Source organism: Telopea speciosissima, chromosome 6, assembly GCF_018873765.1.
Source record: "Telopea speciosissima isolate NSW1024214 ecotype Mountain lineage chromosome 6, Tspe_v1, whole genome shotgun sequence".
Taxonomy (NCBI): Eukaryota; Viridiplantae; Streptophyta; class Magnoliopsida; order Proteales; family Proteaceae; genus Telopea; species Telopea speciosissima.
The window spans coordinates 25,827,908-25,844,936 of NC_057921.1; the positions used below are offsets into that span (position 1 = coordinate 25,827,908).

The window sequence follows — 17,029 nt, forward strand, 5'->3', positions numbered from 1 at the left end:
CCATTTTACATGACCTAATGCACAAAGAGGTTGAGGTCTATGTCGACGGCATGATCGTCAAGTCAAAAGAACGTGCGGGACATGTTGAAGCATTAAGAAAATTCTTTGAAAGAATTAAGACATACAAACTAAGGCTAAACCCCCAGAAGTGTGTGTTAGGAACCACAGCTGGGAAACTCTTAGGCTTCATAGTCAGCCACAGGGGCATTAAAGTCAACCCCACCAAGATTAAGGCGATCATGGACATGCCACCACCTAAAACCAAAAAGGAAATCAGGGGTTTTCTTGGAACAATCCAATACATCAGTCGATTCATTTCTCGGTTAACCATGGTGTACGGACCAATTTTTAAGCTACTCAAGAAGAACGAGCCAAAGGAATGGAATGAGCAATGCCAGGCCGCATTCAATACAATCAAAGAATACTCGGCCAACCCGCTGGTATTGGCAACCCGCTATCCGATAAGCCTTTAATGCTATATTTGTCTGTAACAGACACGGCCATGGGAGAAATCCTGGCACAACATCAAGAAGATGGCAAAACAAAATAGGCCATATACTATCTGACCAAAAAGTTTGTGGACTACGAGACTAGATATACCCCACTCGAAAAGGTCTGCACGGGTCTAATTTGGGCCACAAGACGGTTGAGGCATTACATGATAGCTCACCAAGTATTTTTAATCTCGAGGATGGATCCGATCAAATACCTATTTGAGAAACCCATCTTAACAGGAAGATTAGCACGATGGTTGCTCTTATTATCAGAGTTTGACGTCAAACCTGTGACACAAAAGTAATCAAAGAATGAGCAATCGTTGATCACTTATCAGCACATCCAACCCTTGAAACTAGACCGTTGGAAGATGTATTTCTTGACGAAGACATTGCACAATTAGAACCAGAAAAAGCCGATACGGTCTGGCAATTACGATTTGATGGAGCAGCCAATCACAAGGGTTGTGGAGCAGGCATACTACTAATCATACCTGACGGAACTCATATGCCCTGGGCATTTAAGCTAAACTTTGCGTTCACCAACAACATGGCTGAATACGAAGCCTGGGCCATAGGAGTTGAGGCCACCTTATCAATAGGACTCAAGAGACTAGAAGTCTATGGGGATTCTTCCTTGATCATATGCCAAATGCAAGGAAAATGGAAAACAACGGATGAGAAATTAATTCCCTATCAAGAACATGTTGAAACACTATCTAGGGAATTCAAGGAGATCACTTTCTCCTACCTGCCAAAAGATAACAATCGGCTCGCCGATGCATTTGCCACATTGGCATCCATGGTTGAGATGGAATCCGAAATAAAAGTGCATCCAATCACAATCAACCTCCGACATCAACCAGCGTACATTAATCACATCTACACACTGAAGGTTGATGGAAGACCATGGTATGCAAGCATAGTAGATCTCATCAGAGAAGAACGATACCTTAAGGATGCTATAACCAAGGAAAAGCATTTCTTGAGAAGATACGACATACAGTTCATTCTACAAGAGGACATTCTATACAAGAGATCGTACGACGGGGTACAATTGTTATGTGTTGATGAAGAATAATCACAACTAGTCATGGATCAAATCCACCAAGACATTTGTGGGCCTCATATGAATGCAAGGATGATGGCCAAAAAGATCCTCAGACTAGGATATTATTTGAACACCATGGAAGCCGACTGTGCATAATACGTGAAAAAGTGTCACAAGTGTCATATATTCAGCAACCTCATACACACACCACCATTAGAGTTGCACACTCTAAGTTCTTCTTCGCCATTCGCCACTTGGGGCATTGATGTCATCGGCCAAGTGGTCCCTAACTCTTCTAATGGTCACGAATACATTCTAGTCGCCATTGACTACTTCACTAAGTGGGTAGAAGTCCAATCCTATGCCAAGCTAACAGCAGCCAAGGTGGCCAAATTCATAAGCAACAACATCATATGTCGATATGGAATCCCTCAAGAACTCATATCAAATCAAGGATCCCACTTCAAGGGAGAAGTGAAGAAATTAGGTGACAAGATGAACATTCAAAGGCATACATCATCACCTTACAGACCTCAAACTAATGGTGAAGTAGAAGCCGCCAACAAGAATATCAGGAGAATAATACAGAAAATGGTCGACAAGCACAATGATTGGGCTGACAAGCGCCCGACGCACTTTGGGCGTACAGAACATCCATCCAAACTTTGATTGGGGCAATACTCAACTAATTAGTCTATGGAATGGAAGCAGTCCTTCCAGTCGAATTGGAGATACCCTCTCTTCGGGTCATGATGGATAGTGAGATTCCAGAAGCAGAATGGATCAAAACTAGATTCCAAGAACTAAACCTCATTAATGAAAGATGGAGGCGTGCCATGGATAACATGAAGAAGTACCAATAAAGGATGATACAAACATTCAACAAGAAAGTAGTGCCACGCCAATTATCCATTGGTGATTTGGTGCTCAAGGAGCAACGAGCTCCCATACACGATCCACGAGGTAAGTTCAGGCCCAATTGGAGTGGCCCTTAAATGATCAAAGAGATTCTAGTCGGCCAAGCAGTACTAATAGTGGATCTAGATGGGATCGCACTCTCTTAATTAACAAACATGGATCAGCTCAAGAAGTATTATGTCTAAGTTTCCTAAACAATGGAACTACATTCAAAAAAAAAGAAGCAAAAATCATCATCATTCAATCGAGTTCAAAGTTCAATCACAAGTTCAAAGCAAAAACCAAACAAAAAAATATACATAATGTAAAATTCCAAAAAAAAAAAAGGGTTACTCTTGGCAGTCAAAACATCCTAATAGCTCAAATCCTCCACCTTCTTCTGCAACTTGGCAATCCTTGCCTTCAGAACCACTGGGTCATCCGTGTCCTCACCATCATCTTCTTCCACTTCTCTGGAACATTTGGAACTTGAAGAGCTCAAAGTCTCCTTTCGCTCCCATGTCAATCTCCTCCTTACAGCTTTCTCTTTCTTCTTTCCTTGAGTCTTCACCCAGTCTTCATACTCTGCAGTCATCCCACCATCTTCAACAACTCCCACAGTCTTCAATATTGTCTTGGAACGCCATAAACTTGAAATCTTTTCTACCAATTTCTTGTCCAACTATTCCGGTGGATGAAAATTCACTAAATCCTCAGGAACGTCTTAAGTCAGTCCGAACTGTTGACGCAGCCGATTGGGTATATAGAAGGAGGTGTGACCGAGCCCCATCAGGCGCACATAGTTACACGCAGAGGAATTCAACACTGGTACATCAACATGCCACCAAGAGCACCACCAATGGATGTCATCAGAAGAAATGTGGGATAAAGCATTCTCCCAAGAATCCCAGTAGTGATACTCCATCACCACCGAACCGATACGATAATGTTTGATCTTGAAGTTTCCCCTCATTGGTTTCACGAACTACAACCTCTCGCAAAGCCAAACCTGCCATACAATTGGAAGCAAGGGTAATTCAAAACGCATGGTAAAAATAGAGAGAAAACGCAAGGAAAAGAGAAATACCTGCAGCAAATAGGGGCTACCAGCAAAATCTTCACTACGAGGAGTATGATTCTCACTCAAGATATCCAATCCCCTCATCGTTTCTGCCAGGACAGTAGGAACGATGTCACCCCCTCATTGGATTTGCTTAACAACCTCCACCAGTATAGGGGAAGCACCATGAGCACCGAAGCGAAGAAGGAATTAAGCAATTACACAAAATAGAAAGGCCCTCTTCCTACACTCCATTAAACCATGGTCACCCCACGTTGGCCAGAAAAAGGCGAATAATCGTCAGAACATCAATACAGTCACCATGTATAAAATGGGGTAGAAGTCCTCTCTCTAATCCAAAGAAGGACATCATGTCTTTGGAATAGTCATCCTTCAGAAGAGGACATACCATAGCACCATGACGAGGGAAGAGAAAGCATGCATGAAATTTTTCATGAATCGGACATACCTTAGCCATGCCAAAACAAAACACATGAGTTTCTGAGATCCAATAGCGAGAAACACCTCGAATCAAGTCCCATGCAAGCGTCATATTCTTCAAACCCATCAAAGGTTGAAGATGCACTCTCCCCAAGGCTTCACGATCGTCTCTCAGCATGGAATCCATTCACAAACTCAAAGCCTTGTCCATTGAATGAGGAAAAATAACAAAATAGAGAGGGAAGGAGAGAAAATCCCAAGCAAGCACCCCAAGAGCAAAGAGAACATGAATGGACAGTTTCCATACTCCCCAAGTCCCTTAAAATAGACCCAAGGACAAGCAAGGACTTAGGAAGGGAAAGGAAATAAAAAAATCTCATAACTAGGCATTCCAAAAAGGAAACAAATCAAAATTGGAAACATGGAGTCAACATTGAGAGACCTCGATTCTACAGCAAAACATGTCACCCTTGACATCGAGACTCTGTCGAGGAATCCGCTTCAATGTCAACCCAAAGTGGTTCATTGTCGAGTAGTACCTCTTAGCTGTTTAACTCAATTCGACAGTCAGTTGATGGTACTCAACAGTTGAGAAGTTTCCTTCGATGTCGACGAAAAGCCCTTCAATGTTGATCGATACTATTTCGATGTCGATGCTGTGTTGTTACAGTCTAAGTTGAGCCTGCATATTTTTGGGTGGTCCGCACTACATCAGTGGGGCCCTACCATACCAACACATCATCCTACACCTTAGGGTCACGAAGGACCATCTCACACCACAATCATGTTTTCACATCTCATTTTGACCTATCCAACCATACATTTGATCAAAAACCATGAAATTAAATCAAATAAAGTTGGATTAAAAATCATTTCAAAATGTTTATAGAGCTCAAGGGCCCAAAATTGTTCACCCATCCATTCATCCTAAAAAAAAAAGAAAAAAAAAAACAAAAAATGATAGGACCTAACTATTATCCTGCATCAACATCATCCTCATCCTCTCCGAACCCCTCCTCATCATCATCCTCATCCTCACTCTCGCTCCCGCTCTTTCCTCGCTAATCATACACCCTCTTGTCCTAGCCATCGATAGGATCATCGATCTGAATTGTCGAAGGGTCAGGCACATAAGCCTCTGCAGCTGGGGCAGCCTGGGTGGCCAGAGCCTCATCTCTTTCCTTCTGGAGCCGATTGGTAGCCGCCTCGTACCCCAGAATGTCACCCTCCTACATTACATGACAAGCATTAGTAAATGTATATACTAACCATGCAGGTACCAACACAATAAGAACCGGTACTTACCAACTGAAGGATCTTCTCGCTCTGCGAAGCAAGCGAAGCAGCTAGTTCTTTCAAACGGCAGCCATTTCTTTCAAACTGGCAACCATCCCCAATAGGTCATTGTACCTATAACCAGGGACCTACACCAACAGCGATGGTCAACCATTACAAAAGAAGAGAAATACAAATCATGAGAAGGAATAAGGCACTTATGAAGTCAAAGCCACATGGATAGCTGGCCACAGAAGAAGAAGGACGAGGGATAGGCACCTCCTTGCCTTGACATATAAGGGACCACCCAAGCACTGGGAAGAAAGCATTAGGTACCTTATGAGAACACGATGGTACCGACGGCGACCTAGCACTAATATCGCTAGTAGGAGGAGGAACTACCCTAGGAGCGGACTCAAACAAGGTGGTCTCACAAGCACCAGCAGCAGTAGTGGTCTCCCCAATCTAATAAGGCTCGATGCCTGTCGAAGCCTAAGCACACAAGAGACAGTTAGTAACCAAGAGAAAATGGAAAGACAAGAAGCAAATGAGTTTGAAGCTTACCCGTAGACCCGAAGGAGTGAGTCGTACATACATCAGCTCCTTCACCCTACACCCACGGTAACAACCCCACGAGTTAGGCTCAACGAAGGACCGAGCATCGACACCTTTCATGAACCGATTCATCTCCCTCGTGGAGAGTCTCTCCAGTTCAAGCACAAAGCGAGGAGGCCGCACGGGAATATAAGGCCTCTCGATACCAGGCTATTGCCTATAGGCCCAGTCTCCCAGATACCAGGCATACCTTGATGGCCCGAAAAAGACCATACACCATTGCACAAGCCTCCTAGCTGCCTCTAGCTGCATGCCCAGTTCGAGAGACTCGAAAGGCTGCCATACAACCTGTCAACACAGATACATCCAAGTCAGAGTCAAAACCAGAAGCAATAAAGGACAACACAAGCAATAGAGAAAATCTTACCTCTTGAAGGGAGAGTAGGTCAGGCATCCCCCTCACCACCGACATCGGTACCTACCTCTCCTTAGGATGGGTGTTATCAGACAACCACATCCCTGCCCTAGGAAAGGAGTTGTCCCTTGTTATCAATCGGGGAGCCCGCACTCCCAATTGATCATAACACCAGCACTGCAGTTAAGATAACAGACATCAGTACAAACAACCACAAATTAATTCAAAGTATAATAAAGGAAAAATGGATTACCTCTGGTACGAACCAAGTGCCATCGACACACTAGGTACGCTGCATGGCTAAGGAATCCAGCATCCTCAGCATATAAGCATGGCCCACTCCAGCCCAGTTGAATCTCTTTACCTTCGATAAATCCCTGAGGTACCACACCATGGAGATGTGGATCCTCATACTGCTAGTACTGAATAAGGTGTTCCCCAAGAGATAGAGGATGAAACACCTAGCCTGTTGATCCAGCTCCTCATAGCTGGATGAATCGGTAATCGTCTTCTTATCCCACTCTCGACGGAACCATTGCATCCCCACATTGGACTCAGAGGGGAGGGACCCAAGAAGTCTCTTCAGCATCCCATCCTCAACCACCTAGCCACCAGGGCGCCCAACCACTGCCTTACCGCCAAAAGAGGGCCCGTGTACAAGAAATAGCACAAGGGCGTGATTGCCATCTCACCCACAGGTAGGTGGAATGTATGGGTAGTAGGCCACCACCTCTCTGCCAAGGCCTGTGCCAATGATGTATCGAAGGACCTAGTCTGGAGAAGAGCTAGATCCTTAAAGTCAAGTGCCACAATCTATTGACGGACAGCACTGCACAACTAACTATACCAACTTAGAACAGTTGATCATGACCTGTATTTGTGATAGGTCATAGGTTCCTATAAAATAAGGCAACGATTCCAAAAGTCACTTCAAAATCTCCAATGGGTCAAACCAAGCAGCACTGGAAAAATGGATCAATCCTATATAACACAGGAATCCACATAATAAACCCTGAGCCCGAAACATCAAGGAGCACCAGAGGCATCCAATCCCTAGTGGGTCAGGCAAAGTTTTACCCAAACAGAGGTTACAAGCTGGATTAGTCCTCGACATTGGAAATCCACAGAATAATCTAAGCTAAGAACACGTATGAACATTGGTTCAACATCAAGATGAGTCATTCCCCGTACGGAACCCCATGCAATGAACCCAGGCATCCAATCCCTAGTGGGTCAAATCGAGCAACGATTATAAAATGGATCAACCCTACAACACAAGGATCCATATAATACCCCTAAGACAAGGATGATTTTCCCAAATGGATACTAAACCCCCGAAAAATGTATACCTCAGGCAAATAGGCATCAAGAACAAATAATTCCCAGTTGAACCCAATACCAATCATGGTCAATCTCAAGTAACAGGAATTCGATCATAACTACATAGCACTGGGCATCATACACAACAAAGAATTACAAGAGAATAAGTCAATACAGGCACAACAGAGCCTAAGAAGGTATTAACAAAGATCATCACATGGCATACAAGAATTCGTATGCAAAGCAAGCAACATGGCATTCCAAATTCGAATCCAAAACACAAAGCTTAAGTGTTACCTTAGGCGACATCCAAGTGTTGCTACAGATGTGGGACAGCGTATCCCTGAGCAATCAACCCTTGTACCATAAAGCCCTTGAGAACTCCTCTCAATCGCTCAAGACATCTCCATCAAGATTGTACACTAGACGGTGAGCCGAATCCATCAATCTCTTGCCTTTGTCTCTCCCGGACATGGCAAAGAACATAAGGAGAACACGAAAGAGCAAAAATCTAAGAGAAGATTGGGCTTTCTCAAAATTTCACTCGGATAGAAGCAAAGACAAGACAGACTTGATCATTTTTAACCTAAAATCGGAGGATATGATCCACAAATAAGGTCACATGGCCTAAATTGGTGGAAAATCGTCTCAGAAGCCCTAAAAATCAAGAATGGGAAGAGTTAGAAATGAAATTGGAAAGTGACTCTTCACCTTCATAAACAGGATTTTTCACATAGAATCGACATCGAACAGGGTACCCTTTGTCATCAACGCAGTGTCGAATAAAGAATTTCAATATCGACGTGGGCTCTCACTATCGAAGAACCCCTTTTCAATGTCAAATTACACAATTTGCCGCCAAATTTTGAATTTGAGCAAATGGGTCCACCCCCACGGTGACTTGGCACCCCTAGCAAGCCAATGCTCACCTTACATGTGGCTCGTGCATGCAATTAAGCAAGATTCCCAATCTTCAATCACGCCCGCACAATCAGCGATTACCAACTTGGGATCTTGATTAGTGTATCACGCATGCCCCTACATTGGAAAAATTACCAGTCTGCCCTACCATGGCCACAATTATATAGCCATCTGTGACAATTTCAAAATTACCCCTACATCTTACCCTATCAACCGCGATTAATAAGTAGGAGTGCCCGATCTATCGACAACCCTTTACAAGTAAACCACGCCCTATCAAAGGCAAATTACTCCCCAAAGCGCCCGAACTATTGGCGAACCTTAAAAGCACCCTTGCCCTATCAATGGCCATATTCTCAGCATGCCCGTACCATGGCAGATACTGTTTACTATCATGACGAAAGAGCCCGTACAATCGACCAGTCTCATCACCCTAGCCAGAGCAGCCTGAACTATCGGCAGTCCGAGCAGTATTACAGTTCAATCGATGAAGCCACCTGCGCAGGTATGCCTCTATTCCCCACACTTTAATATCCCTGAGCAAGGCCCTAGCGAGTTTTCTCTCAATTCGATGAGATAAAGTATCCACAAGATCACTTCTTTGACTTATAATTGTGCATAGTCTCAGTTAAAGAGGGGCATTTTATAGACACCTCATTTTGTCTTTTCCCCTAGAGGTTTCCCGTAACAATGATGAGTACCCTCCAAGGCCTAGAGCCGATGTATCTGTAGATGCAATGTCAGTGTGCACTGCTCGAATTCATTTATTAATCATCTTTCCCCTTTTGTTGGAGCCGGAACCAGAGCCTCCAAGCCCTCCAAGAACCCCTAGAAAGGCTAGCCCTAACCCAAACCCCTTGGAACCAACCTGGCCTAGCCTAAAACTTGGCCCAAACCACCCATCGACACCAAAACCTGGATCGATACCCAAAGGCCCCAATTCGACACTGAACCCACCTTCTATCGACATTGAGCCACACCCTCTCACTGTCGAACAATACCTTTTGACTGTCTATCTCACTTCGACATTCAGCTAATGGAAATTGACACTCAAATGCCAACCTTTGATGTCGAGTCCTATTCCTTGATAGCCACTCGATGTCGTCTATAGCCCACATCGATGTCGAATCGGGAACTTTCATTGTCGAATAACTGCTGATTCGAGAAGCCCAAACCTTTCATATTTTACTTCGATTGTGATTTTTTTCATGTCCCAGCCTGTTTTTGACACTTTGGATCTCAATCTTGGCTCCCTTAGTCCCCAAAAAACCCTTACTAAGGCAATTAAACACTTGCCTCTCATCCATTGGTCCTTACCTTGACTTTACACCCACCGTCGATGCAAAGATAGTCACCTTGGATGATCCGGATTAACTCCACCAACCCTACACGAATTTGGGAGTGCACACACCCCTTCTACATCTATAAATACACTCCCTCTCATGTTGAGGAAGGTTACATGTACTTTACATGGTCTTACACTTGTTTTCTCTTAGCTACACAGCCTCCCCCTATGAGCTTTGCTTAACCCCTAGTTCAAAGACAGCAATCCTTCCACCCATACTTAGTCTACATTCTACCATTACCTTCAACACAACCCCTTACTTGAAGGCCCCCAACATCACGACTTCAAGACACTAATCCAGAAATCTCAACTTGACACCGAAGCATTCAAGTACAAGAGACAAGAGAAGTCACAACAAGCGACGATACTTGCTTGACGTACGAATCTTTTGAGTTACATAAGGGAAACCTCCACACTCATATTTTGATCTCCTTTCATTAGGTAGGCCTTTGATCTTTCATCTCATTCAATTTCATTGTTTTCGTATATTATTACATTTTGCATCTCCAAAAGGAGTGTGATCCCATCTTACTAGTCGGTGATCACACCCTATTATTTCTTCTCTTTTTCATTTTCATAGATATTGTATCTCTCTCATTACATGCATTTCCATGATCCCAATCCCCTGTAATTTAAGATTCCCTCATGCACTATTGGCATAATTCTCTTTCTTTTTGCTTCATTCTCATGCTTCTCCATGCATATTTATTAAATTAACATCTTTGTTACATGCATGTATCATGCCATTACACTTAGCCTAGAGTCGGCCATATTTAGGTTATTTAGGTTTATGAGTCCTTTATTTTACATTTCAGTATACTAACCCTTATCTTACAGCCGAACCTCCGGGTATGTATTCCCTTCACTCTCCTTGTATTTTACTTTCTTGCATTTTACCTACGTTTTATACACTGTCAAAGCATGTTTTTCATTCCGTAATGCCTAGCAATAGAAAGACCGGCAAGTCCAGACAGACTAGGATGCCTAATACCTTCCCCAGACCGTAACTTGATCCATACCCAGACCAATGAACCATTTGTCCCCAGAAGGGTGTTACATGAGAGTCACTAAATTTACATTATGGGTCCTAGACCCTCCTCTAGGTGGTGACTCCCAATACATTACGTCTTCATTCACCCCTCTCTCTTTCCCCTCAAAGAGGGATGAGGTGGAGAACATGTGGCGATACCCCGCCATGTCAATGTCCTCACAATATCCATTGGCTTTGCTGCAAGCATACCAGTATCAGATAAACGATCTAAAACATATTTTCTCTGGGAAGGCTGATGCCTTTCTTGCTTCTCACAACCTCAATACCAAGGAAGTAGCGGAGGTCACCTAGATCCTTGGTCTGAAAATGTTGTTGTAAATATGTCTTTATCTCTGTAATACCAACCACATCATCACCTAAGTCTATGGTATCATCCACATAAACAACCAAGACAACTAGCTTACCATTACATCATCGAACGAACACAAAATAATTAGAGTAGCATTGTGGGAAACCACAAGACACCACGATACTACTAAACTTTTCAAACCAAGCTCTGGGTGATTGTTTGAGGCCATGGATTACCTCTCGCAATTTGCAAACCCAAGTACAGTTCTCCCCCTGAGCAACATACCTTGGAGCTCTCCATATAAACCTCCTCATTGAGATCACCGTACAAAAAGGCATTCTTAATATACAGCTGAAACAAAGCCCAATCATAGTTAACAGCTATAGAAATAAGTAATCGAACAAAGTTGAGTCAAGCAACAAGAGAGAAAATCTCGAAGTAATCAACACCATAAGTCTATGTATAGCCCTTGGCAACCAGACGGGCCTTGAGCCGCTCAATAGAGCCATCAGGGAGGTGTTTAATAGTGTAAACACAGCGACACTTAACTAAGTCCTTACCAGGAGGCAGTCAACTAAACTCCAAGTGTTATTGGTCAAGAGGGCATCCATTTCTACATCCATGGCAGTTTTCCAACCAGGAAGACGAAGAGCCTCAGAATAATGATTGAGAATAGTGGTCGCAGATAAAGATAAGGTAAAATTATGTATGGAAGATGGTAAGTGGGAGAGGGAAACATACCGATCAATAGGGTATACAATATTGGTCTGTTGGGTACAGGAATGTGTACCTTCGCACAAGGCAATTGGTAAGTCATCAAACGGAGGAGGAGGTGGTCGTCACCTAAGGAAGAAGATGGTAGAGGTGAAGAAACAGTTGGAGCAGTAGGAATCTCAACCTGTTGCACTGGCTTGTCCCAGCGCTGATAGACCTGTAACGGTGGTGGGTCCGAAAAGGGAACTAAGACAAGAATAGGTGAAGGAGCAGCAATGGTCCACTCATCCCCAAAAATAGTGGAAGAGGGAGAGAACTAAGAACTTTCCTTAAAAAAAAGTGACAACAACACTCACTAAATACCGGTGGGACACAAGATTATAACACTTATACTCTTTCTGGGTACTAGAATAACCTAGAAAAACACATTTAGTTGACCGTGGGGAAAACTAATCAGAGGGACTGTGTAAGTTATGTACAAAATAGACACACCCAAACACATGTGGCAGTAAATTAAAGGAAGACATACCGGGAAAGACAACAAAGAATGGGGACTTATCGGCAAAAACAGACGAAGGCATGCGTCTAATCAAATAACAAGCGGTGAGCACTCACTTGCACCAAAACTGCTTCGAAACATGCATATGAAACATTATAGTACATGCTACTTCAAGAAGATGTCTATTTTTGCATTTTGCCACTCCATTTTGTTGTGGAGTGTAGGAACATGGGCAGTACAAAAAACTGAAATATCATTTTGAACATATTCCAAAGCATTATCACTATGAAAAATTTTAATAGAAGTGCTAAACTAAGTTTGTATTGCATTATAAAAATTTGGAACGATCCTTCAAGAGGTAAAACCATGTAAGGCAGGAATGGTCATCCACAAAAATGACAAAGTACATGAACCTATGTTTATTTTTTACACGACAAGGATTCCAAATGTCCGAATGGACTAAAGAAAATAAAGATGGACTAAGAGCCATACTGCGCGAAGGGAAGGACACAAGATGATGTTTTCCCAACTCACAGGCTTCACATTCTAATCTAGACAAGGGCTTAAATGAAGGAAATAACAACTTTAACCTAACTAAAGATAAGTGACCTAACCGACATTGCCATTGGAAAGGAGTCACACCACCAATAGAAGCAGTAGCATCAACAAAAGTAGCAGCACCACTGTTGAGATAGTACAGTCTGTCCTTTCCACATCTTCCACCAATTGTCTTCCTTGTGTGAAGATCCTAAAAAACACAATGGATAGGAAAGAAGGTTATAGAATAAAGTGAAGCTTTAGTAAGTTGACTCATAGAAAGAAGATTCAACAGTAATTGAGGTATGCAATACAAAGGAGAGGCTAATGGAGGAAGTAGGAGACATTGTACCATGCCCAGATAATGGGTTAGAAGAACCATTTGCAAGTATAACAGATGGAGAGTGATTAGTGTGAGAAAAAGATGTAAACAATGATGACTTACCAGTCATATGAGAAGAAGCCTCAAAGTCATTGATCTAGGGCGGAGAACTAATGGTGAAGAAGGTAGGTGTACCTGCATGTGCCAGAGTAGCAGAAGAGGATGAGTGCCTGAAGGATGTATTACTGGATGCCTCCAGACTCTGTAAAAGCTGAAATATTTGAGAGATATCATCATGGTGAGGAGTTGTAGAGGAGTTTCCACCTATCTTTGGACCTGGCAGAGAATCACCAGCAGAAGCACCATCGGTACCACCATCAGACATTGCATGATTGGCCGACTAGTTTGCCCAATCTGGCTTGCCATGCCTATCCCAGCAATAATCACTAGTATGACCAGATTTACCATAATGAGTACACTTCCAAGTAGATTTCTCACCAAAATGTCCATTAGAACGAACCTCAACCACCACCACTACGACCTTCCCCTAAAGCACGGCCACGGCCATGACAACGGCTGACAGTCAATATAGAGGTATCCTTCAGAGAGGAGTCATGTGTCATAGGAGAACCAACATGCTGGAGATGAGAGAAGGTGTTTGCAAGAGTAGATACTGTCTCACTAGCAAGGATATGGCCCTTGATAGCCTTTAGATCAGTGTTAAAGCCAGCCAGGAACTTGGACATGAAGAATTCATTACGCTGAGCCTTGAGTTTATCTATATCAGTCGTGAGGGGCTGAAAAACATTCAGTTCTTTAACTAATCCCTTAAAGGAGTTGTAACAGTCTTGGAGAGACTTATTGGACTGCTGGAACTGAAATAATTTTTCATATAAATCATAAATACGGTTCATATTTTTCTCCTGAGAATATGTGTCCTGAAGATCTTCCCAAACACCTTTATCAATATTATGGAACATATGTAGGCTGCAATATCCGGTTCTATACTATTCCATAACCATATGAGAGTGATGGCATTCTCTTTCTGCCACTCACTGTAGGTACTATCATCAAATGCTAGAGGGTCAGATGTAATGTATTTTAACTTATCTCTGGCCATAATATAGACCTTTACAGCCTGTGCCCATAACAAGTAATTGGAACTCCCTTTTAATTTGATAGAAGTAATAGTAACATTCACAGTGCCAGAATGGGTGGAGCAGTAGAAGTAATAGCAGTTTGTCATCACCCATGGCATAGACTCAATACTCAGCAACAAGGTACCAACACCAAGTACCCAAATCAACAATGAAGAAGTTCAAGGAAAAAACCCTAAAGTAACCAATAGTAATAACCTCCCACAGCAATAAATAGAACTTCAATTAATCAAACCCAACTTAAGACAGATATAACCACCAAAGGACTATGCCTTAAGAGAAATCGAGCCACTATTAGGGTTTTGACAAAACCTAAATCAAAGAAGAAAAACCCACACCACAACTAATGACTCAAATCAGCAATGAAGGAGCCTAAAAAAAGTCGGTAATAATGCGAAATCAATGGACCAACAGATGTCAACCCAATAAACCAATAATAAAAGGTAAGACAAAATCGATATAGGCAGGGTTTTAGAGTACCATCACTAATGAAGAATGAGTCCCAAACACCATCAAAAAAATTAAGAGAAAATTACTTGGACATCCCCTGTACTATGGCCATTTTGCTTATGATTACCAACGTTTGAAACAATTACTTGACACCCCCCGAAACCTGATGGAGTTAGTCTGCTGTTAGTGTTTAAATGAAAATGTTTATTTTAACCTTATAACTATTACTGTTGAAACTTGGAAAGTATAAATTACAGACTTGCCCTTTACATGTTTTAACCCTAAAAAACCCTAAGAAATTCAAACCAACTATTGCAACTGTTGGAGAAGAAGCTTGGCAGTGCTCCATCGCCGGCAATAGGAGAGAGTGAAAAGGTCTCAAATTTTTGGAAGGATTGACCACTGCAACTTCCGGAAAGGTATTTCTCTTCTTGTCCTCTCTTCTAATTCATTTTGTATATGCTCTACAATGCCTCTCTCTCCCACACGATCTGAAACTAGGGCAAATTCCACTAGTTCGATTCCTTTTGTAAAATTAGGGCATAATTTGTTGTTTCTTTTGTAAATTTAGTGCATAATGTGTTGTTCCTCTAGTAAAACTAGGGGATAATGTGTGGAACCATAGAAACCTAGAAACAGTTTTAAGGAAAAGGTAGCACCCAATACTCCCCGAGGAGTCCTTTGAGTCCGGGAAGTCCTTGGAGTAAGGGTCTAGATCTCCATTTGGATGGTGTTGTTGACACCTCTATAGAGCAGTTGCATGAGAATATCTGTGAAATGCAGAGCTCCGATCAATCACCGTCAAGGTGTAGCTATGGATCTGATGGTGATGAATCAAGGATTGATTCAGAGCTGCACCATCTAGTTAGGGGAGATATGGGATAGGTGGAGATAATTCCGGATGAGGAGAAGGAAAATGGTTCTATCGAATGTTATTCTTAACAGTCCCTTATCTTCTTCTCCCTCAGTATCTTTCTCTCTTCTCTCCTCTCTCCTCCATTGTAGTTACTGGTTGCAGATCCTGGTTTGTCTCAATAACCAATATCAGAGTTGAAGTTTCAGCCCATACAGATTCAACTAAGTTTGAGTGATCATGTCAAGAAATAGTTAGAAGAGGAGATGGTTCTCAGATGGTTCTCTAAGATGGTCTCTGAGAAGCCTGATTTTCAATTAGGAATATGGGTCAAATTACTTAGACACCCCTTGTCACCTCCAGATTCAATGGTGATCTTATGTAGTCTGTTTTAAATTCCAAAGATACCATCTCTTCCATAAACCAGCCGAAAGCCCTGCTGAGCACATTTATGTGTGAAATCTTAGGGCATAAAGCATGCATTTTACCACATTGGATAGAGTTACTTTGGTGCTTTTTTGTGCTTTTCAGGTTTTTGGCTATTTTATGCTATTCTAGACTATCGGGAGCTGCATGTCCGAATCGACACGTAAAGTCATCATTATTCTTTCCATGGCTGTAAAGATGACTAAATTTTGAGCAAGATGGACGTGACAAAATTCAATTACGCATCCGTTTAGGCCTCCATGCAAGCGATTATTCTTTTCAATCCAAGAAAGAATAATGAGTCAAAAATGAGATGGAATTCAAGCCCAAGCCTATCTACCACTTCCCAAGGGTACTTTTGACATTAAAGAAGGTATTTCTAATCAAGGACAGAGATTTACGATAAGTACAGGATCTTTTCTATGATTTTCCAATCTTGAAGAGAGAGAAGAGCTGCCATCCACATGGGGGGACCCACATTGCCACACTGTCCACGATTTTTGGGGTGCACCAGGGCTCCACGATTTTTAGAGGGTGCACCATCCATGATATTTGAAAGAGGACAGCATGGGGATTTATTTAATTGTTGAGTGGAATCCTAGTCATCACTCTCTCTCTCCTCCAAATTTCCAAAGGTATTTTAGGGATTTAACTATGGATAGATTGCTTTTGGAGAAGATTCCGTTATCTTTGGAAGGTTGAAAAGTCAAACATTGAAGATGCCTTGATCACTTTACTTGGAGAAGACTCCTGCATGGGGAAAGAAGCACAAGAATAAAATTAGAAAGTCCACTTTTTAGAAAATAGCAGGTTTAGGGAGCTAAGCTTTGTATCTCTCCCACTTTCCACTTTTTTTTATTTCCTTGAGATCCAAGCATGATGTAGGGTAAGAGAGATGAGAGAATATTTGTTTTTTTAGGAAGATTCTCTCCTCCATCCAAGCCTCCACGGTTTTAG

General features: G+C 42.3%; 1 protein-coding gene across 1 annotated transcript; it reads left to right on the top strand.

Moving 5' to 3' along the window:
- Positions 1 to 1,044: 1,044 nt before the first annotated feature.
- Positions 1,045 to 1,575, top strand: LOC122665557. The gene has a single exon (XM_043861711.1). It carries the CDS (start codon positions 1,045 to 1,047, stop codon positions 1,573 to 1,575), a length of 531 nt encoding a protein of 176 aa, XP_043717646.1.
- The last annotated feature ends 15,454 nt before the right edge of the window (positions 1,576 to 17,029 follow it).